This window comes from Salmo salar, chromosome ssa09 (genome assembly GCF_905237065.1).
Source record: "Salmo salar chromosome ssa09, Ssal_v3.1, whole genome shotgun sequence".
Taxonomy (NCBI): Eukaryota; Metazoa; Chordata; class Actinopteri; order Salmoniformes; family Salmonidae; genus Salmo; species Salmo salar.
In genome coordinates, this window is record NC_059450.1 from 105,962,613 (window position 1) to 105,986,840 (window position 24,228).

Sequence of the window (24,228 nt, forward strand, 5' to 3'; positions counted from 1 at the left end):
TCTTGATTTCTCTTCTTTATTTGAGAGAGGTTACCTATGGCCTTGAACTATATCAATCTCATTTCACTACTGTTGATGTCTTAAACATGACGCATTGATTTGAGTGAAATAATTCAAACTACTTATTGCAACACATGTACTGTTAAGTTTCATAAGTCCTAAAACGTTGCATTACTTGGGGGTACATTGTTTTTAATGGGGCAGGGAAACTGAAAGTGCTCTGGGAACCAAAATCGTACCTGATGAACAATATGCATGTGGTCAAATCTTTGGTAACTTGTAATATGTTATTCACAATAAAATTAAATAAGGTAACTGGTTGAAGCTCTATTCATTGCATTTCTATCTGCAATGTTCTGACATGATATCCAATTTATACATCATGACTTAAAATGCAGTGTAACCTCTGAACATATTCCATAACTTGTGCATTTCTGTAGAGCTAAAAGGATTGGACAGTTGTACCCTATATAGTTTAAATTCCTCCTCAGAGGGCAATTAAAAGTTAATGCCTATCAGATCCAATCTACATAAATTGTTTAGGGGCTAGAGTTTGACTTGGAATTCATTATCAGCCACTCCCAATTTGTTCCTTGGCCCTAACCCTTCGATCTTCGCAGGTGTGTAAGCATGGTAGAATGCTTACACATGGTAGAAGCGCCTCCACTAAACTGCTTGCACTTATCCAGACCCTTCAGATGATCAAAGCTGCAATCATCGAAGGGCCAAGGGGTAGGGAATGAATTGGGATTGTCTCCGAGCTGCACCTCAGGTATGTGAACTGTTATGCACCTGCCTTTCTATAGTATCTTGTATCCAGTGCAGGTAGTTCCCTAGCCGGGTGTAGATGCCATACTTCCCCTTGGCGGCACACTTCTCCCCCCAGCTCACCACCCCTGTGAGGAACCAGGTCCCGCGGTAGTTGACCACAAAGGGACCTCCACTGTCCCCACTGCAGGCATCCAAGCTGGCCTCCAGGTAGCCCGCACAGAACATGTTGTCTGTGATGACCTGCTCCGTGGAGCGGATGCACTTCTGCTGGTCGACCACGGGCAGAGCAACTTTCCTCAGGAAGCGTGAGGAGCGCCCCAGGTACTGTGTGGCGCCCCAGCCTGTGACCATGCCCCTCACATCCTCCCGCTGGAGGTGGTGAGCCAGCTGACCATTGGGAAGGCAGGCGGGCACCGCCACAGGGCTCAGCGTCACAGGGGCAGAGAGGTAGACGAGAGCAATGTCGCTATCGAAGGTGTAGTCATGGAAGTGAGGGTGGACGACGACCTTCGCCACTTTGATCTTCTGCTCGTCTGGGTCGGGACGCCGCTTGTCATAGTCCCCTGTAAAACACAGACAGACAGTTTAAACAGGCACAATGGATCATCAACATGTTGCAATTGTTGAGTTCTGAGAATATGACATATACTTATTCATGTCACTAGGGGAGAGTGGGTAATGTATGACATTTACATTATGTCAGGATGTTATTGTTAGCTGGGAGGAGAAAAGACAGTCTGGTACCAGGCACCATGACAGCCGTGAGCACTTTGGGGTAAAGGTCAGATGAAGAACAGATTTACCTAAGGTTCTGTCTAGCAACAGATGCATTGTCTGTTCAGATGTGTAGGAGACTCAGAAGGAAGGGTTAAATATCAGTGCTTGTATGAAATGTCATCTGATGCAGCTGTATTGACCCTCTGGTAGAACTTGGTTAAGCTTTCATTGTGTTAGGTTCTAATTCTTAGAGTAAAAAACTCAACAAAAACTGCTAGAGCATTTGACAGTATGCTCACTACTTCTAAACAGTGCATAGCCTCACCGATAGTCACATGGTCAGGGGTTTCCTGCATGCAGTGTGCGGCACTGACCACCCACCGCTGACTGATCAGAGTTCCCCCACAGAAGCCATACCCATCCTCCCTCCAGAGCATGACCTGCAGGGACATGGAACAGGTAGGAGTAGTATTAGGGGCCTGCCACAAACACTGTCATCATCATACACTACATGCATTATGATTTCTGAGATTAGTGCCTGCAGTGTCAGTAGAGCTCCAATCAAGACAATCTTACCAACGAGACATTAAAAACAAATATCTCATGTTTCATCAAGTCGTTGCTGAACAACGACATGGATAATACAGCTGGCTGGGTTTTTGGTCCATCGGCAAGATAGAACAGTCGCCTCCGGTTAGACAAGGGGTGACGGTCTGAGGTAGAGTATCTCATGATAAGCTGTAGATCACACTATTTACATTAAGAGATTATATATTTTTTTGTAGCTGTCTACCACCACAAACCCGGTGCTGGCACTAAGACGGCACTCAACGACCTGTGTAAGGCCATAAGCAAACAAGAAACTGCTCACCCAGAGGAGGCGCCCCTAATGGCTGGGCACTTTAATGCAGGGAAAATTAAATCCATTTGACCTAATTTCTACCAGCATGTTACATGTGCAACCAGAGGAAAAAAATTCTCTAGACCACTTTTACTCCACACACAGAGATGCTACAAAGCTCTCCCTCACCCTCCATTTGGCGAATTTGACCATCATTCTATCCTCCTGATTCCTGCTTACAAGCAAAAACTAAAGTAGGAAGTAGCAGTGACTTGCTCAATAAGGAAGTGGTCAGATGATGCAGATGCTAAGCTACAGGACTGTTTTGCTAGCACGGACCGGAATATGTTCCGGGATTCTTCCAATGGCGTTGAGTACACCACATCAGTCACTGGCTTCATCAATAGGTGCATCGATGATGTCATCCCCACAGTGACTATACATACCCCAATCAGAAGCCATGGATGACAGGCAACATCAGCACTGAGCTAAAGGGTAGAGCTGCCGCTTTCAAGGAGCGGGACTCTAACCCGGAAGCTTATAAGAAATCCCGCTATGCTCGCCGACGAACCATCAAACAAAGCGTCAATACAGGACTGAGATTGAAACATACTGCTCTGACGCTCGTCGGATGTGGTAGGGCTTGCAAACTATTACGGACAACAAAGGGAAGCACAGCCAAGAGCTGCCCAGTGACACGAGCCTACCAGATGAGCTAAATAACTTCTATGCTCGCTTCGAGGCAAGCAACACTGAAGCATGCATGAGAGCATCAGCTGTTCTGGACGACTGTGTGATCACCCTTTCCGCAGCAGATGTAAGACCTTTAAAACAGGTCAACATTCACAAGGCCGTGGGGCCAGACGGATTACCAGGACGTGTACTCTGAGCATGCGCTGACCAACTGGCAGGTGTCTTCACTGACATTTTCAACCTGTCCCTGACTGAGTCTGTAATACCAACATGTTTCAAGCAGACCAAGGTAACCTGCCTAAATGACTACTGACCTGGTGTACTCACGTCTGTAGCCATGGACTGCTTTGAAAGGCTGGTCATGGCTCACCATTATCCCAGAAACCCTAGACCCACTCCAATTTGAATACCGCCCCGACAAATCCACAGATGCAATCTCTTGCACTATACACTGCCCTTTCCCACCTGCATAAAAGGAACACCTATGTGAGAATGCTATTCATTGATTACAGCTCAGCGTTCAACACCATAGTGCTCTCAAAACTCATCACAAAGCTAAGGACCCTGGGACTAAACACCTCCCTCTGCAACTGGATCCTGAACTCCGGGGTGCTTGCTCAGTCCCCCCCTGTACTCCCTTTTCACCCATGACTATGGCCAAGCACGACCAACACCATCATTAAGTTTTCCGACGACACAACAGTGATCAACGATGAGATAGCCTTTAGGGAGGTCAGAGACCTGGCAGTGTGGTTCCAGGATAGCAACCTCTCCCTCAACATGATCAAGACAAAGGAGAAGATTGTGGACTACAGGAAAAGGAGGACCGAGCACGCCCCCATTCTCATCGATGGGATTGTAGTGGAGCAGGTTGAGAGCTTCAAGTACCTTGGTGTCTACATCACCAACAAACTAACATGGTCCAGGCACACCAAGACAGTCGTGAAGAGGGCACGACAACGCCGATTCCACCTGAGGAGACTGAAAAGATTTGGTATGGGTCCTCAGATCCTCAAAAAGTTCTACAGCTGCACCATCGAGAACATCCTGACTGCTTGCATCACTGCCTGGTATGGCAACTGCTCGGCCTCCGACCGCAAGGCACTACAGAGTGCACTGCGTATGGCCCAGTACATCACTGGAGCCAAGCTTCCTGCCATCCAGGACCTCTATACCAGGCGGTGTCAGAAGAAGGCCCTAAAAATTGCGCTAGACTCCAACCACCCATAGACTGTTCTCTCTGTTACCGCTTGGCAGGCGGTAGCGGAGCGCTAAGTCTAGGCCCAAAATGCTTCTTAAAAACTTCTACCCCAAGCCATAAGACTCCTTAACAGCTAATCAATTGGCTACTCAGACTATTTGCATTGTCCCCCCCACCCCCATGTTTATGCTGCTGCTACTCTGTTTATTATTCATGCATAGTAACTTTAACTCTACCTACATGTACATATTACCTCGACCAACCTGTGCCCCCGCAGATTGACTCTGTACCGGTACCCGCTGTACATAGACTCGCTTCTGTTATTTTACTTCAGTTTATTTTAGTAAATAATTTCTTAACACATATTTTTCTTCAACTGCATTGTTGGTTAAGGGCTTGTAAGTAAGCATTTCACTAACACCTTTTGTATTTGGCGCATGTGACAAACAAAATTTGATGTAGTAACCAAAAAAGTGTTAAACAATAATATTTTAGATTCTTCAAAGTAGCCACCCTTTGCCTTTGACAGCTTTGCACAGTCTTGGCATTCTCTCAACCAGCTTCATGAGGAATACTTTTCCAACAGTCTTGAAGGAGTTTCCACAGATGCTGAGCCCTTGTTGGCTGCTTTTCCTTCACTCTGCGGTCCAACTCATCCCAAACCATCTCATTTGGGTTGAGGTCGGGTGATTGTGGAGGCAAGGTCATCTGATGCAGCACTCCATTACTCTCCTTGGTGAAATTGCCCTTACACAGCCTGGAGGTGTGTTTTGGGTCATTGTCCTGTTGAAAAAAAAATAAAAAATCCCACTTAAGCGCACACCAGATGGGATGTCGTATCGCTGCATAATGCTGTGGTAGCCATGCTGGTTAAGTGTGCCTTGAATTCTAAATATATCACTGAGTGTCTCCAGTAAAGCACCCCCACAAGATCACACCTACCCCATGCTTCACGGTGGGAACCACACATGCGGAGATCATCCGTTCACCTACACTGCGTCTCAAAGATACGGCGGTTGGAACCAAAAATCTCAGATTTGGACTCATCAGACCAAAGGACAGATTTACACCAGTCTAATGTCCATTGCTTGTGTTCGCCCAAGCAAGTCTCTTATTATTATTATTGGTGTCCTTTAGTGGTGGTTTCTTTGCAGCAATTTGACCATGAAGGCCTGATTCACACAGTCTCCTCTGAACAGTTGATGTTGAGATGTGTCTGTTACTTGAACTCTGAAGCATTTATTTGGGCTGCCATTTCTGAGGCTGGAATGAACGTTTCCTCTGCAGCAGAGGTAACTCTGGGTCTTCCTTTCCTGTTGCGGTCCTCATAAGAGACAGTTTCAACATAGCGCTTGATGGTTTTTGTGACTGCACTTGAAGAAACTTTCAAAGTTCTTAAAATTGACTGACCTACATGTCTTAAAGTAATGATGGCTGTTGTTTCTCTTTATTTGAGCTGTTCTTGCCATAATATGGACTTGGTCTTTTACCAAACAGGGCTATCTTCTATATACCACCCCTACCTTGTCACAAGACAACTGATTCAGCAAAGAAAGAAACCTGTTAATTTAAATGCATTCCAGGTGACTACCTCCTGAAGCTGTTTGAGAGTAAAGTGTGAAAAGCTATCAAGGCAAATGGTGGCTACTTTGTACAATCTCAAATATAAAATACTTTAACACTTTATTGGCTAGTACATTATTTCATAGTTTCGATGTCTTCACTATTATTCTACAATAATAAAAATAAAGACAAACCTTTTAATGAGTAGGTGTCCCCAAACTTTTGACAGGTACTGTATTTATAAAAAAATAATGCTGCATTGTCGACAATACACCATCGGCTCGAATCCCGACATTGTGTCCTTCACATGTAGGCTAAAGTTCCTTTGCATGTTTCATTTATAAATCACATATATTCTTATTGAACAAGTTCAGGTAGTACCCCCCCATCTCACTTTGTTCCCAACTTTTTCTTCCGATTTGTGCCTACTGAACACCACCTCGTAGCCCTGTGTTGTAGGCCTACCTGCCATGGGCTTCCTCCCTGCCTCTCCAGCTGCCCTCCCACTATCCGGTTGTCGTCATTAACACCCTCCATGTATTCAGTGCTGTTCCCCCCTGGCTGGGTTGAGTTAATCCCAGACAGGGTGGAAGTTGAGTTCCCTTCTCCCTCCATGGAGATGTTGAGGTTCCCGTCAGAGTTGCGGAGGGTCAAGGCCTCAGACTCGTCCAGCAGAGAGCGATGCAGGGAAACCTCACTCTGCTTCTTCCCACAAGGGAACGACACTGGCAATGAAAATGTACAGTATAGGAAAACCATAACCATCTAGAGCATATGCCTCTAGAGACAGTAAAGAAATAGGTGATTTGTTTTTCAGTGCTTAGTCTACCTGCTTCAGAGCAGGTCTTGCCGTCTTCATCTAACTGGTAGCCCTCTGCACAGCTGCACTGGACCCCTGTGGTGCGCTCCTGATTGGTGCAGTAATGCAGACAGCCGCCATTCTTAAACTGGCACTCAAATACCTCTGGAGGAACAGAACAAGGTTCAATGAAATGGCCATTTTATGGTATTAGAAGAGTAGAAAAGAACTGACTCTTAAATTGTATTTTATTGAGCAGGCAATTAGCTCTTTTTTACCTGAAGGTTACTACAGTATCAATCAAAATTAGCGTACAAATATTTCCTTCTATAAGTACAGTAATTAGCTTGCTAGCGAGTTTTTTTTAAACAAGTCCTAATTCTATTGTTTAGATAGGGCATTCAGACCCCTTGACTTTTTCCATATTTTGTTACGTTACAGCCTTATTCTAAACAGTGCATGTCAGAACAAAAACCAAGCTATGACAAAGGAATTGTCCGTAAGAGACAGGACTGTGGCGAAACATTTCTGCAAAATTGAAGGTCCCTAAGAACACAGCAGCCTCCATTATTCTTAAATGGAAGAAGTTTGGAACCACAAAGACTTCGTATAGCTGGCCACCCGGCCAAACTGAGCAATTGGGGGAAGGGCCTTGGTCAGGGAGGTGACCAAGAACCCGATGGTCACACTGACAGGACAACCATCTCTGCAGCACTCCACCAATCAGGCCTTTATGTTACAGTGGCCAGACGGAAGCCACTCCTCAGTAAAAGGCACCTGAAAGACTCTCAGACCATGAGAAACAAGATTCTCTGGTCTGATGAAACCAAGATTTAACTATTTGGCCTGAATGCCAAGCGCCACGCCTGGAGTAAACGTGGCACCATCCCTATGGTGAAGCATGGTGGTGACAGCTTAATGCTGTGGGGATGTTTTTCAGCGGCAGGGACTGTGAGACTAGTCAGGATCGAGGGAAAGATGAACGGTGCAAAGTACAGAGAGATCCTTGATGAAAACCTGCTCAAGAGCGCTCAGGACCTCAGACTGGGGCGAAGGTTCACCTTCCAACCGGACAACGACCCTAAGCATACAGCCAAGGCAACGCAGGAGTGGCTTTGGGACAAGTCTCTGAATGTCCTTGAGTGGCATAGCCAGAGCCCAGACTTGAACCCAATCGAACATCTCTGGAGAGACCTGAAAATAGCTGTGCAGTGAAGCTCTCCATCCAACCAGACAGAGCTTGAGAGAATCTGCAGAGAAGAATGGGAGAAACTCCCCAAATACAGGTGTGCTACGCTTGTAGGGTCATACCCAAGAATACTCAAGGCTGTAATCGCTGCCAAAGGTGCTTCAACAAAGTACTGAGTAAAGGGTCTGAATACGTATCTATAAATTTGCAAACATTTCCAAAAATCTGTTTTTGCATCGTTATTATTGGGTATTGTGTGTAGATTAAAATAATTTAGAATAAGGCTGTAACGTAACATAAAATGTGGATAAAGTCAAGGGGTCTGAATACTTTTTTAATATGTTGGTTTACCCTTAGATGGGAGCAAAATGTGAAAGCAATGTGGAGAGTTCACATTACGCTCATTCAACTACGAGAAGGGTTGTACAGTAACTTCTGCAAGTGGTTTTCCAACAACTGTGGTGCAGTGAGGTCACATTCACAAAATAATCCGCCATGCCACAGCAGTTGGGACGTGTTGTACAATGATTGTAGACCAGAGGAGGCTGGTGGGATGAGCTATAGGAGGATGGGCTCATTGTAATGACTGGAATGGAATGAATGGAACAGAGTCATATGTTTGATACCGTTCCATTTATGCCATTGCAACCTCCTATAGCTCCTCCCACTAGCCTCCTCTGTTGTAGACGCGCCAGTGTGAACGGCACCAGTCCTGTAACGGAGCAATATTCAGTGTGGATTCCAGTCTATGACTGGGAGGTCCAGGGTCATGTAATTCAGGAGGTGAGAGTTTATAGACACAGGAAAACAGATGTATTATGACTGAGTAAAACCATACCTATTGCACAGGTTTTCCCATCGTAGCGTGGGGGACACAGACAGAGGTATCCATCCCGATCGATGGTGCAGATTCCTCCATTCTTACATGGGTTGTAGTGGCAAGGATTTAGATCTAATTCACAATTCATACAGAGACGTCTCATCACAAGCTTTCCTTTTAAGTGACAATGCGGATTTCTGATGTTTTCAAAACAACTGGAAAGAATCTAATGAAGCAATACGGTACTCACTCTTATACCTATACCAAAACTCCATCTGTAAGATAAAACAAAAGGGATACAGTCAGTTTAAATGTGGTATTTTGAGCTGTATGCGCTTTAGCCTACTCCTCTGACTATCCTGTCATGTAAGAAGGCCTGGTTACTTACACCTTGCATTAACATGTGGGCGGGCGGGTTTAGGGACATGAAATATTTGGTGAATATAGGGCGGGTTGAATAAAGACAAAACAATGCATAAAAAATCCATAAATGTATACATTCTTGTGCAATTAGTATCTATAGGCTACATTGAGGTTTTCTTTAATTATTTTTTATCTGCCATTAGTGGGTAAGCTTAACAGTGGGTTTTGACCAAAGTCATAGCTAGCTAGTTGCTCTAGCTAATGTTCTTTTAAAAGAGGCTTTCTCACTTTGATGACAGACTGGCTAAACTGAGAAAAGTCCAGGAACAGTGGTCCAAAACACGTATGTTAGCCTATTATTAGTTGTAATATATTAATTAATTCTATGTGTTTTTAGTTATGCGAAGGGAGTGTACTAATCTTATGATGGCATCTGTAAATCATTTGTGCAATGGAGTGTATGAGGAAGACTCTCTGGAAAATCTGTCTCCCTCCAGCAGGTGGCGTTTTTCATCCACCAAGCAAGGACTATTTGTATGAAGGTCAACGAGAGTGTCGAATTTGGTCAACAAAAACATTAATGGTTATTTGATCGAATAGAAGTTGTTTCGATGCATATTCCTACCATTTCCTTTCATTGAATATAGGCGGTTTACGTCAACAACCCTCATTGAATATTAAAAAAATGATTACAATAGTGAGATGTATCCACCAATCCAAAGAAAGAATAGGAAGCTAGACAGCCCTCTGTGCTGCTTTGTAACTCCCCAGTGTTAGGGTAAGGAGAGACATTTTTAATTTCACCTTTATTTAACCAGGTAGGCCAGTTGAGACAAGTTCTCATTTACAACTGCGACCTGGCCAAGATAAAGCAAAGTGCGACAAAAACAACAACACAGAGTTACACATGGAATAAAAAAACGTACAGTCAAAAACACAATAGAAAAATCTATATACAGCGTGTGCAAAATGAATTAAAGAGGTAAGGCATTAAATAGGCCAATAGCTGCTCTTCCTCCCGGGGAAGGACTGCCCGTTCCATGATCTCGCCATCACGGTTGACAACTCCCTTGTGTCCTCCTCCCAGAGTGCTAAGAACCTTGGCGTGATCCTGGACAACACCCTGTCGTTCTCCACTAACATCAAGGCGGTGACCCGATCCTGTAGGTTCATGCTCTACAACATTCGCAGAGTACGACCCTGCCTCACACAGGAAGCGGCGCAGGTCCTAATCCAGGCACTTGTCATCTCCCGTCTGGATTACTGCAACTCGCTGTTGGCTGGGCTCCCTGCCTGTGCCATTAAACCCCTACAACTCATCCAGAATGCCGCAGCCCGTCTGGTGTTCAACCTTCCCAAGTTCTCTCACGTCACCCCGCTCCTCCGCTCTCTCCACTGGCTTCCAGTTGAAGCTCGCATCCGCTACAAGACCATGGTGATTGCCTACGGAGCTGTGAAGGGAACGGCACCTCCGTACCTTCAGGCTCTGATCAGGCCCTACACCCAAACAAGGGCACTGCGTTCATCCACCTCTGGCCTGCTGGCCCCCCTACCTCTGAGGAAGCACAGTTCCCGCTCAGCCCAGTCAAAACTGTTCGCTGCTCTGGCACCCCAATGGTGGAACAAGCTCCCTCACGACGCCAGGACAGCGGAGTCAATCACCACCTTCCGGAGACACCTGAAACCCCACCTCTTTAAGGAATACCTAGGATAGGATAAAGTAATCCTTCTATCCCCCCCCTTAAAAGATTTAGATGCACTATTGTAAAGTGGTTGTTCCACTGGATATCATAAGGTGAATGCACCAATTTGTAAGTCGCTCTGGATAAGAGCGTCTGCTAAATGACTTAAATGTAATGTAATGTAAATGTAGTGGCAAAGTAATTACAATTTAGCAATTTACACTGGAGTGATGTGTGCAAAAGAGCAGAAAAACAAAAACAAATATGGGGATGAGGTAGGTAGTTGGATGGGCAATTTACAGATGGGCTGTGTACAGCTGCAGTGATCGGTAAGCTGCTCTGACAGCTGACGCTTAAAGTTAGTGAGGGAGATATGTCTCCAGCTTCAGTAATTTTTTTCAATAAGTTCCAGTCATTGGCAGCAAAGAACTGTAAGGAAAGGCGGCCAAAGGAGGTGTTGGCTTTGGGGATGACCAGTGAAATATGCGTGCTACGGGTGGGTATTGCTATGGTGACCAGTGAGCTGAGATAAGGCGGAGCTTTACCTAGCAAACACTTATAGATGACCTGGAGCCAGTCGGTTTGGCGACGAATATGTATCGAGAACCAGCTAATGAGAGCATGCAGGTCGCAGTGGTGGGTAGTATATTGGGCTTTGGTGACAAAACGGACAACTTGATATACTGACAACATGTATCTTGTCAGTATATCAAAATATCTTTGGCTGTATTCATGAATTAAAATTGCTTAATTTTATAGACAGTGGTAGTAAAGTACTGTGTCATGAAGTTGGCCTCTTTTGGTACAGGGAGGACAGTTGAACCCTCCCTTTTGCACCCAATCGACCCTGTGTGTAAAGGGTCGTAAAAACTCTAAAATTCCAGGAGAGTCTCTGGCCACATGGCCCATAGAGAGACACAGGAAATTCTTCCAACTCATAGAATTGGAGAGCCAAGCGACATTTTGTGTTCTGGAGAAGGTATGGAAGATTGGTGAAGAATCCAGCTACGAACTGATCCGCTTGGTACAATTTTGTGATACTCAGAAGAGACAATATAGCCATATTACCATAAAACTGTTTATATAATAGACTCAGTTTAAGACTTGCATCATATGGGTGTATGGAATGTATTAATAAGGATAAAGCTTTTGTAAGACATTGAGATGCTATGTACTGATGTAATGTAGCTCAGTTGGTAGAGCATGGTGTTTGCAACGCCAGGGTTGTGGGTTCGATTCCCACGGGGGGCCAGCACAGAAAAAAATTTATGAAATTGTATGAAATGTATGCGTTCACTACTGTAAGTCGCTCTGGATAAGAGCGTCTGCTAAATGACTAAAATGTAAATGTAAAATGTGATAGAATTGTATTTCTTTAACCAAATCTAACTCAGTCATAGGCACGCCCCCAGGGACCCATACAGGACCAGGCGTCATTTGACCAGCCTATTCTATGGGCACTATAAAACACCCCCGGATTTACATTTCCTCAGACCAGGCATACACTCCGTTGGCTAATTGGTTTTACCTTCCAATTCCTCTACTGAAAGTGAACCATACCACGTGGTTAACTTTTAGACTATCGATACTGACAGAATAAGAACAAGTCTTTGATATTAATTATTAGTCTGCAGCTAAGTAAATTATATCATTGAACGCGAAGACCAACGAAACAACCATTCGATGACGACATTAATGAATGTCGCTCTGAAAGATCCATTCTAACCGAGAGAGAGAACGCGGACAAAACTTCCCAACAGAACCGAACTCTCCAACAAAGAACGACGACACACTGAGCGTAAATATATATTGATTGCAATTGTTCCCGAATGAGTGAGCCTTCAATTGTTAATATTAATGAACTCTGTGTAACTTCTTAGCCTGACCGTTTATGATCCATTGTTCAACAGGCCGACCTGCCTGTTTAGCCAACAAGGGCACATTCCGATACCAATCCTTTGTGACGATAATTACTGTTTGTATGTTTTTCTGTTAATTACTTAGTGTAGTAAATAAATGATTTTAAGACAATTGATGTATGGATGATTTTAGTAAAGACTGGGTTCGTGCAGATACAACAATTTACGACGTTTGGGATGAGACTGGACTAGAGGTAAATACACAATTGAAACTAGAAGATAATCGGCCTATACTGTAATAGAATATAATATTATAGTACAGGAAAGTTATATTAGGAAAATTATAGCTTTGTAATCTGAATATTCTCCTTGGTGCCCCGATCTCCTAGTTAATTACAATTATACGATTAATCAGTTTAATCGCGTGATAATAATTACAGGGAGCTAATTGATAAACATATCTTCCGTTTAATGGTACCCCCAAAGACACGACAACTGTATGCTTTAATTTAGAGATAAGCCTAGTTTTCAGTTACTTAAATTTATTCTCCTTATGCCGCGTTTACATAACATGGCACGAGGTAGACGGTAAACCGGATGTCATTGTTTTCAATGAGAGCACAACGATAAATACTGTTGAGGCTGGTGGTGAATGCCGCCACGGCAGACGGGACTTGCCACCAAAGTTCACATTTTTCCTGCCGTAGCGTTGTTTAATACACCATAGCAACGCATACCATCGCACTGGCTTGCTTTTGCCATCACCCTCTTTCTTGCTTTTTTATCCCGCTATGCCGACAGGCATGACAGTTTTTGCATCCCTCATCTAAACACAGCATTACAGGCCAAGACAGCAACCCAATAGAGCAACTGTGGTTGGTTACTCTCCATCGACTCAAGTCAGAGAAAAGAGAAGGACCAAAGAGTGGAAAGGGAGATATACATTCTGAGACAGCCAAGAGAGTGCTTCATTAAGGACTACCTCCAGAAAAATAAGCATTCTCTTGTGCTGGTCCCATGTCTTGCAGGTAAGTTTCAACCAGTGTTTAACAGAATATACATTTAAATAAAAAATTATTAACCTGTTATGGCTAGGGGGCAGTATTTTCACGGCTGGATAAAAAACGTGCCCGATTTAATCTGGTTACCACTCCTACCCAGTAACTAGAATATGCATATACTTATTACATATGGATAGAAAACACCCTAAAGTTTCTAAAACTGTTTGAATGGTGTCTGTGAGTATAACAGAACTCATTTGGCAGGCAAAAACCTGACAAGGTTTCAGGCAGGAAGTGGCCTGTCTGACAAGGTGTCGTTCTTCTTGTCTCTGTTTATTGAAGAGTGAGGATCTTAGCTGTCCCGTGACACTTCCTACGGCTGCCATAGGGTCTCAGAAGGCGGTAAAAAGCTGAATCGTGGCTTTGCAGGCTCTGGCTGAAACAAAGTAGCGTGTTTGGGTAGTGGCTGGTTACAGTACTGTGAGACTCAGGCGCGTGCCCGCGTCGACCGAATGCTTTGTTTTCTTTCCTCTGTTTAGCTAAAAGGAGATACCCGGTCGGAATATTATCGCTTTTTTACGAGAAAAATGGCATAAAAATGGATTTTAAGCAGCGGTTGACATGCTTCGAAGTACGGTAATGGAATATTTCGATTTTTTTTGTCACGAATTGCGCCACGCGTGCGACCCTGATTTACCATTTCAGATAGTGTCTACGACGCACGAACAAAACGCCGCTATTCGGATATAACGATGGATTATTTTGGACCAAACCAACATTTGTTATTGAAGTAGCAGTCCTGGGAGTGCATTCTGACGAAGACAACAAAAGGTAATGAAACTTTTATAATAGTAAAGCTGATATTGGTGAGTGCTAAACTTGCCGGGTGTCTAAATAGCTAGCCCGTGATGCCTGGGCTATGTACTTAGAATATTGCAAAATGTGCTTTCACCAAAAAAGCTATTTTAAAATCGGACATATCGAGTGCATAGAGGAGGTCTGTATCTATAATTCTTAAAATAATTGTTATGCTTTTTGTGAACGTTTATCGTGAGTAATTTAGTAAAATGTTAGCGAATTCCCCGGAAGTTTGCGGGGGGTATGCTAGTTCTGAACGTCACATGCTAATGTAAAAAGCTGGTTTTTTATATAAATATGAACTTGATTGAACAAAACATGCATGTATTGTATAACATAATGTCCTAGGGTTGTCATCTGATGAAGATCATCAAAGGTTAGTGTTGCATTTAGCTGTCTTCTAGGTTTTTGTGACATATGCTAGCTTGAAAAATGGGTGTCTGATTATTTCTGGCTTGGTACTCTGCTGACATAATCTAATGTTTTGCTTTCGTTGTAAAGCCTTTTTGAAATCGGACAGTGTGGTTAGATAAAGGAGAGTCTTATCTTTAAAATGCTGTGAAATAGTCATATGTTTGAAAAATTGAAGTTTTTGTATTTTTGAGGAATTTGTAATTCGCGCCACGCCTATCATTGGATATTGGACCAGGTGTTCCGCTAGCGGAACGTCTAGATGTAAGAGGTTAAGGAGAAGTGTATCTTTCAAATGGTGTAAAATAGTCGTATGTTTGAGAAATTTGAATTATTCGATTTTTGATGTTTTGTATTTCGCGCCCTGCTATCCCATTGGCTGTTGGCTAGGGGTTCCACTGGCAGAACGGGGTTCCACTAGCGGAATGCCTAGAAGCAAGAGGTTAAAGGTCTTGCTCACATCGGTTACGGAGAAGGTGATCACACAGTCGTCGGGAACAGCTGGTGCTCTCATGCATTCTTCAGTGTTGCTTGCCTCGAAGCATAGAAGGCACTTAGCTCATCTGGTAGGCTTGCATCACTGGGCAGCTCGTGGCTGGGTTTCTCTTTGTCGTCTGTAATAGTTTGCAAGCCCTGCCACATCCGGCGAGCGTCATAGCCAGTGTAGTAGGATTCAATCTTAGTCCTGTGTTCACACTTTGACTGTTTGATGGTTCGTCTGAGGGCATAGCGGGATTTCTTATAAGTGTCTGAATTAGTGTCCTGCTCCATGAAAGCGGCAGCTCTAGCCTTTACCTCGATGCGAACACTGCCTGTAATCCATGGCTTCTGGTTGGGATATATACGTAAGGTCACTGTGGGGACGATGTCGTCAATGCACTTATTGATGAAGCCGATGACTGACTGACAGGTGGTATGCTCAATGCCATTGGATGAATCACGGAACATATTCCAGTCTGTGCTAGCAAAACAGTCCTGTAGCGTAGCAACCGCGTCATCTGACCACTTCCGTATTGTGTGAGTCACTGTACTTCCTGATTTAGTTTTTGCTTGTAAGCAGGAATCACGAGGATAGAATTATGGTCAGATTTGCCAAATGGAGGGAGAGCTTTGTATGCGTCTCTGTGTGTGGAGTAAAGGTTGTCTAGAGTTTTTTTTTTCCTCTCTGGTTGCACATGTATCATGCTTGTTGAAATGAGGTTTAATCGGGTACGTTTTTTTATCCAGCCGTGAAAATACTGCCCCCTAGCCCCAACAGGTTAACACATCTGGTAGACTCGTGGCTGTGCTTTCCTTTTGTAGTCTGTAATAGTTTGCAAGCCCTGCCACATCCGACGAGCGTCGGAGCCGGTGTAGAGGATTCGATCTTAGTCCTGTGTTGATGCTTTGCCTGTTTGATGGTTAGTCGGAGGGAATAGTGGGATTTCGTATAAGCTTCTGTGTTAGAGTCCCGCTCCTTGAAAGGGGCAGCTCTAGCCTTCAGGTCAGTGCGGATGTTGCCTGTAATCCATGGCTGCTGGTTGGGGTAGGTACGTGCAGTCACTGTGGGGACGACGTCATCGATGCACTTATTGATGAAACCAGTGACTGATGTGGTGTACTCCTCAATGGCATTTGAAGTATTTCCACGGCCGGATGAAAAACGTACCCAAATTAAACAGCCTACTACTCGGGCCCAGGGTCAAATATTTGCATATTATTAGTAGATTTGGATAGAAAACACTCTAAAGTTTCTAAAACTGTTTGAATGATGTCTGTGTATAACAGAACTCATATGGCAGGCAAAAACTTGAGAGGTATCCAGCCAGGAAGTGGGCACTCTGAGGGTTGTAGTAATTTCAAATTATGTTCTATTCAAACTACAGTGTCTGTGATGTCATATTGCACTTCCTAAGGCTTCCACTAGATGTCAACAGTCATTAGAACCTTGTTTGAGGCTTCTAAAATGCAATTTGATTGAATAATACCCGGAACAGTAAGTGTTCTGGCTGGGGTCCCTTCATTACCTCATGCGCGGTCACGAAGGGTTAGCCATTTTTATTTTTCTTCTGTAATGAATGTGCTATTGTCCGGCTTTAATATTATCGCAATTCTACGTTAAAAACACTCTAAAGATTGATTGTGAACATGGTTTGACATGTTTCTTCAAACGCTGAGGGAACTTTATAACTTTTCGTCGACGGTGGATAGACGCATTTTGGAATGGTGATCTGGAAGCGCCAACAAAAACTGCTTTATTTCGACATAAATGATGGACTTTATCGAACAAATGAACATTTGTTGTGGGAGTCCTTCCGAGTGCATTCAGCCGAAGATCAGCAAAGGTAAGAAAATATTTCAGAGTTTTGTGGATGCCGTGGCTGGATGGCTAACTGTATAGCTTGGATTGATGATGTGGCTCAGTACTCAGAATATTGAACAATGTGCTTTCTCCGTAAAGTTATTTTGAAATCTGACAAAGCGGTTGCGTAAAGGAGTAGTTTATCTATAATTCTTTAATTAATTGTTATATATTTTGTCAACGTTTATGATGAGTATTTCTGTAAATTGATGTGCCCATTCACCGGAAATTTTGGGGTGAATACATTTTCTGAACGTCACGCGCCAATGTAAAATGTTTTTTTTTTTTTTAATATAAATATGAACTTGATAGAACAGAAAATGCATGTATTGTCTAACATAATGTCCTAGGAGTGTCATCTGATGAAGATCGTCAAAGGTTAATGCATAATTTTAGCTGGCTTTCTGCTTTTGGACAGCTACCCTTGCTTGGAAAATGGCTGTGTTGTTTTTTTGCTGGGGTGGTAGCCTTATAATGTCCTAACATAATGTAATGTTTTGCTTTCACTGTAAAGCCTTTTTGAAATCGGACAATGTGGTGTGATTAACCTGTTATGGCTAGGGGGCAGTATTTTCACGGCTGGATAAAAAACGTACCCGATTTAATCTGGTTACCACTCCTACCCAGTAACTAGAATATGCATATACTTATTACATATGGATAGAAAACACCCTAAAGTTTCTAAAACTGTTTGAATGGTGTCTGTGAGTAAAACAGAACTCATTTGGCAGGCAAAACCCTGAGACATTTTCTGACAGGAAGTGGATACCTGATGTGTTGAATTACCTTTAAGCCTATGCCATTGAAACACACAGGGGCTGATTGTTTTGGCACTTCCTATTGCTTCCACTAGATGTCACCAGCCTTTACAAAGTGTTTTGAATCTTCTACTATGAGATCTGACCGAACAAGAGCCTTGGAACGGTGATGGCCGATTAGACTCTGGCGCGCGAGGTCATGTTGGGTACCCTCGTTCCAAAACGTTTTAAAAGAGAATGCATTCGTCCACCTTGAATATTATTCATGTTCTGGTTAAAAAAGGCCCTAATGATTTATGCTATACAACGTTTGACATGTTTGAACGAACGTAAATATATTTTTTCCCCTCGTTCATGACGAGAAGTCCGGCTGGCTTAGATCATGTGCTAACAACACGGATCTTTTTGGATATAAATGATGAGCTTTTTTGAACAAAACTACATTCGTTATGGACCTGGGATTTCGGGAAGTGACATCTGACGAAGAGAATCAAAGGTAATGGATTATTTACATAGTATTTTCGATTTTAGATCTCTCCAACATGGCCGTTTGTCTGTATAGCAAAGCATATTTTTCTGGGCGCAGTGGTCAGATTATTGAAAAGTGTGATTTCCCAGTAAGGTTATTTTTAAATCTGGCAAGTTGATTGCGTTCAAGAGATGTAAATCTATAATTCTTTAAATGACAATATAATATTTTACCAATGTTTTCTAATTTTAATTATTTAATTTGTGGTGCTGACTTGACTGCCGGTTATTGGAGGGAAACGATTTCCTCAACATCAATGCCATAGTAAAACGCTGTTTTTGGATATAAATATGAACTTGATAGAACTAAAAATGCATGCATTGTCTAACATAATGTCCTAGGAGTGTCATCTGATGGAGATTGTAAAAGGTTAGTGCATCATTTTAGCTGGTTTTATGGTTTTGGTGACCCTGTCTTTGAATTGACAAAACATTACACACAGCTATTGTCAATGTACTCTCCTAACATAATCTAACTTTATGCTTTCGCCGTAAAACCTTTTTGAAATCGGACAACGTGGTTAGATTAAGGAGATGTTTATCTTTCAAAGGGTGTAAGATAGTTGTATGTTTGAAACATTAGAATTTTGACATTTATTTGGTTTCAAATTTGCCGATCTTGAAATGCACCTGCTGTTGATAGGGTGCACCACGGGTGGCACGCTAGCATCCCACATAGCCCCAAGAAGTTAAATTACTTCTATGCTCACTTCGAGGCAAGTAACACTGAAACATGCATGAGAGCATCAGCTTTTCTGGAACAACTGTGTGATCACGCTCTCCCCGGAGCAAATGTGAGTAAGACCTTTAAACAGGTCAACATTCACAAGGCCGCAGGGCCAGACGGATTACCAGGACGTGTACACTTGAGCATGCGCTGACCAACTGGCAAGTGTCTTCACTGACATTTTCAACCTCTCCCTGTCTGTAATACCAACATGTTTCAAGCAGACCACCATAGTCCCTGTGCCCAAGAACACGCCTATGGCCTAAATGACTACCGACCCGTAGCACTCACGTCTGCAGCCATAAAGTGCTTTGAAAGGCTGGTCATGGCTCACATCAACACCATTAACCCAGAATGCTATTCATTGACTATGGCTCAGCGTTCAACACCATAGTGCCCTCAAATTTCATCACTAAGCTAAGGACTATGGGATTAAACACCTCCCTCTGCAACTGGAACCTGGACTTCCTGACGGGCTGCCCCCAGGTGTTAAGGGTAGGTAACAACACAACTGCCACACTGATCCTCAACATGGGGCCTCTCAGGGGTGCGTGCTCAGTCCCCACCTGTACTCCCTGTTCACTCATGACTGCACGGCCAGGTCTGACTCCAACACTATTATTAAGTTTGCAGATTACACAACAGTGGTAGGCCTGATCACCGGCAATGACGAGACGGCCTATAGGGAGGAGGTCAGAGACCTGGCCATGTGGTGCCAGGATACCAATCTCTCCCTTAATGTTATCAAGACAAAGGAGAAGATTGTGGACTACAGGAAAAGGAGGACCGGACACGCCTCCTTTCTCATCGGCAGGGCTGTAGTTGAGCAGGTTGCGAGCTTCAAGTTCCTTGGAGTCCACATCACCAACAAACTAACATGGTCCTAACACACCAAGACAGTCGTGAAGAGGGCACGACAAAACCTATTCCCCCTGAGGAGACTGAAAAGATTTGGCATGGGTCCTCAGATCCTCAAAAGGTTCTACAGCTGCATCATCGAGAGCATCCTGACGGTTTGCATCACTGCCTGGTATGGCAACTGCTCGGCCTCCGACCGCAAGAGACTACAGAGGGTAGAACGTACGGCCCAGTACATCACTGGGGCCAAGCTTCCTGCCATCCAGGACCTCTATACCAGGCGGTGTCAGAGGAAGGCCCTAAAAATTGTCAAAGACTCCAGCCACCCTAGTCATAGACTGTTCTCTCTGCTTCCGCACGGCAAGTGGTACCGGAGCGCAAAGTCTAGGTCCAAGAGGCTTCTAAAGAGCTTCTACCCCTAAGCCATAAGACTCCTGAACATCTAATCAAATGGCTACCCAAACTTTTATGCTGCTGCTACTCTCTGTTATTATCTATGCATGGTCACTTTTAAAAACTCCACCTACATGTACATATTACCTCAATTACCTCGACTAACCGGTGCCCACGCACATTGACTCTGTACAGGTACCCCCTGTATATAGCCTCACTATTGTTATTTTACTGCTGCTCTTTAATTATTTGTTACTTTTATTTCTTATTTTTAGGTATTTTTCTTAACTGCATTGTTGGTTAAGGGCTTGTAAGTAAGCATTTTACTGTAGGTCTACACCTGTTGTATTCGGCGCATGTGACATAACATTTTAGTTGATCTGCTGACCCAAGCAAACAGAGATTTTCATGGCCCTCTGTGTCCAGAACGAACGCTGTGCATAAACTTGGGTAGGGCGAGAGCTTTGAGCAAAAGCAAACAACTCTTTGTGCCTTGGGCACCTCCCTGCAAGGGGAGGCCCCTCTCTCGTCAACGGTTATGTGGAAGCTATTACATTGGCCTATAAAAGCAAGGGGTTACAGCCTCCAGAGGGCCTAAGGGCTAACTCTACCAGAGGTATGGCTACCTCTTGGGCACTGTTCAAAGGCATCTCCTTGCAGGAGATTTGCTATACGGCTTGTTGGGCATCCCCTCATACTTTTATGAGGTTCTATCGACTAGACGTCACTGCGCCCTCTTTTGTGCATATTGTCCTTAGCGTCGGGACCTCCGAGGGTTGATATTGAGAGTACCTGGCTTCGGCGAGCGTGTGCAATATGGGAGTTGGCCATATCCCACTAGTGAGATGTCAAAACGAATAATTGAAAGAGAACTAAAGGCTACTTGTGTAACCCCAGTCCTTTGATATTATGAGTGAGACATCTCACCACATTCCCCTACTCGCAATCTCAGAGGTCAGGCGGGTGACTCTTTAGTATGAGGTGAAGGGCTTCGATAGACGTATATGATTTGTTTTAAGCTACTTAGGAGATTCTGGTTAATTCCACTAGTGAGATGTCTCACTCATAATATCAGAGAACTGGGGTTACGCAAATAACCTTAAGTTTGTCTTCCAGTCAAGATGATCCAATCACTATCTAATCAAGGCTCGGTGAGTCTACACATGGTATTAAAATGTATCTCTTATTAGTCCACTGTGACCAGATGAGGGCACAATCAGAATGTGGTCAAAATCTGGACAAAGTATAAACAGAGCGTTCATAAGCTCTGGTCCAGGGCATCAGTGCGCATTCCCTGGACCAGAGCTTTCACATGATGGAGCTGTTCTAGTACCGTCTTCTCCTTGGTCTGGAAGATCTCGGCAGCCTCCTCCTGGGAGCAGATTTCCTCATAGCACTCCCGCTCCAGGTTGCCGGGCATCATCTCCTCAAGGAAGAAGTTGGCCCTGGGTCGCCGGGCCCCTCGGAGCAGCTGCCCTGCATCCCTCTGCTCCAGAAACACTGGGTACAACGGAGTAGGGTGAAGTTGCCACTAGACTCTGATCTTGAATCAGTTTAGCATTTTCCCCACTTGTGGTTAAAGATAAGATTGGGGGAGGGGAAGCTGATCCTAGATCTGTACCTAGGGGAAACTTCACCCCAGAGCGGGCACAATGCTTTAGTCCTGTGTGGCTCAGTTGGTAAGAGCATGACACTAACAATGGCAGGGTTGTGGGTTCAATTCTCGCAGTGATCACAAGACATAAAACATGTTGGCCTATGTACTGTAAGCTGCTTTGAAAAGAAAAGGTGTCTGCTAAGTGGCACTCATAGACAATACTGACATCTGCAACCCAGACATTGACAAGGGCCTCAAGAGCATAGATTTGCTGGTTTTAGTTGTGTAGCTTAATCATATCACTGAATTTAGTTATATTTTAATGTATGACACCCATCACAAACGTAAATATCTCATTACGTATCTAGTAAGCTGGAATTGAGGTGGTTTAATTAAATATTGCAAATACAGTACAATAAATGGGCACGTTCCACTGACAACAAGGTGAGGTGTTACCTTTTGATTCAAACAGGGAACAGACAGAGACCAGTAGTACTGTGAGGAGCCAACCGTCAGACTGTGACATCCCTCCGCTCCAGGTAGAAGTTGAAGGGAGTGAACTGGGATCAGCTAGACTTTTCTGTGTGGACAAAAGTATACAAAATGGTAAGAAAGGCAGGAACTGTATCCATATTGCCACAACCAAATTGACAGTACTAATCCTTTAGCAGTAGTCTGAATTTCTGAGGATCCTATTGTTGTCTTTACTTAATCAGTGTCCATGTAGTACATACTTTGAGATATCTACTCTGTGCCTGGAGCACACATTTCCCCTTCGGTTCACTAATCAAGATTTAGTTATGAGAAATAACCTACCGTTTTCTGTGGGTGTCTGCTAAAATGGTGGCTTTCCCCACAAGCTCAGCTATTGATCTTTAACTAGATTCTAAATGTTGACACAGTGAATCATTGGCACTGGCCAGGGCAGCGTTCAAGGCACTCAACAGTTTTCCACTATTCATCATACTCATGTCTGATTCTAAAATATCATGAGACTGAATGTCTTAATGAGAATTTTTTTTTCTGCCATAGTTCTAAAGTGTGGCCAGGGAAGCCGTATGCATGTTAAAAACAATGTTGGACCTTCAATTTATGAACGAAACATTTTTAAACATGGCTAAACATTGAAATCTTGAACATAATCCACGTGATGGTATTGACTAAAGAAACACATCCAAAGACCCAACTCAAACATATACAATTTTTATTACAGGATGGCTGTATTTCAATATACAAGACAGACATATTTACAACCAAGTGGGTCGGGCTTATGTACATGGAAAAAAGAGGTATAGCATACAGTATTATTTCTAACGTATAAATTATCAATAAATACTGGAACGGAAGAGACCGCTTCCCAGGGGTTCTCGATTCTCGACAAGCAAAGAAGAAAGGGACAACCCCAAAGGTTGCGAGGAGGGAAATTATATGACCATACAGACCATAATGAAAACAATTGCATCACTGCACAGCCAGACATAAAACAGAACCTGGACATCCACACAGGACTGAGTGGGAGAGAACATGACTAGGCCAAAGAGTTTCCCCTGACCCAGGGACTTGACCAGGAAGAACACTGGGCCATACTTATTATAACCTAGATATTACCGAATCCCAAATACAGTGCCTTGCGAAAGTATTCGGCCCCCTTGAACTTTGACCTTTTGCCACATTTCAGGCTTCAAACATAAAGATATAAAACTGTATTTTTTTGTGAAGAATCAACAACAAGTGGGACACAATCATGAAGTGGAACGAAATTTATTGGATATTTCAAAAAAATGTAACATAAAAAACTGAAAGATTGGGCGTGCAAAATTATTCAGCCCCCTTAAGTTAATACTTTGTAGCGCCACCTTTTGCTGCGATTACAGCTGTAAGTCGCTTGGGGTATGTCTCTATCAGTTTTGCACATCGAGAGACTGAAATTTCTGCCCATTCCTCCTTGCAAAACAGCTCGAGCTCAGTGAGGTTGGATGGAGAGCGTTTGTGAACAGCAGTTTTCAGTTCTTTCCACAGATTCTCGATTGGATTCAGGTCTGGACTTTGACTTGGCCATTCTAACACCTGGATATGTTTATTTGTGAACCATTCCATTGTAGATTTTGCTTTATGTTTTGGATCATTGTCTTGTTGGAAGACAAATCTCCGTCCCAGTCTCAGGTCTTTTGCAGACTCCATCAGGTTTTCTTCCAGAATGGTCCTGTATTTGGCTCCATCCATCTTCCCATCAATTTTAACCATCTTCCCTGCCCCTG

At 43.6% G+C, this 24,228-nt stretch overlaps 1 protein-coding gene across 2 annotated transcripts; it reads right to left on the minus strand.

Moving 5' to 3' along the window:
• Positions 1-2: 2 nt before the first annotated feature.
• On the minus strand, positions 3-22,895 carry LOC106612366 (coagulation factor IX). Of its 2 annotated transcripts, none has more exons than XM_014213437.2 (9): positions 22,787-22,895; positions 22,427-22,550; positions 21,707-21,873; positions 8,845-8,869; positions 8,613-8,726; positions 6,616-6,750; positions 6,252-6,511; positions 1,814-1,928; positions 3-1,334 (listed from the first exon to the last, which is right to left on the minus strand). In XM_014213437.2, the coding sequence occupies exons 2-9, from the start codon at positions 22,494-22,496 to the stop codon at positions 769-771; spliced, it is 1,452 nt and encodes a 483-aa protein (XP_014068912.1). In that variant the 5' UTR covers positions 22,497-22,550; positions 22,787-22,895; the 3' UTR covers positions 3-768. The 2 variants fall into 2 exon arrangements, with proteins under 2 accessions (XP_014068912.1, XP_014068913.1); XM_014213438.2 differs by having other exon boundaries at positions 22,705-22,793.
• Positions 22,896-24,228: the final 1,333 nt, after the last annotated feature.

Coding starts and splice junctions, on each gene's coding strand:
- LOC106612366 (XM_014213437.2), bottom strand. CDS start 22,496: ATGTCACAGTCTGACGGTTGGCTCCTCACAGTACTACTGGTCTCTGTC. Junction 21,874..22,426: donor TTCCCTGTTTGAATCAAAAG/GTAACACCTCAC, acceptor CGTTGTACCCAG/TGTTTCTGGAGCAGAGGGAT. Junction 1,929..6,251: donor AGGGAGGAAGCCCATGGCAG/GTAGGCCTACAA, acceptor ATGTCCCTGCAG/GTCATGCTCTGGAGGGAGGA.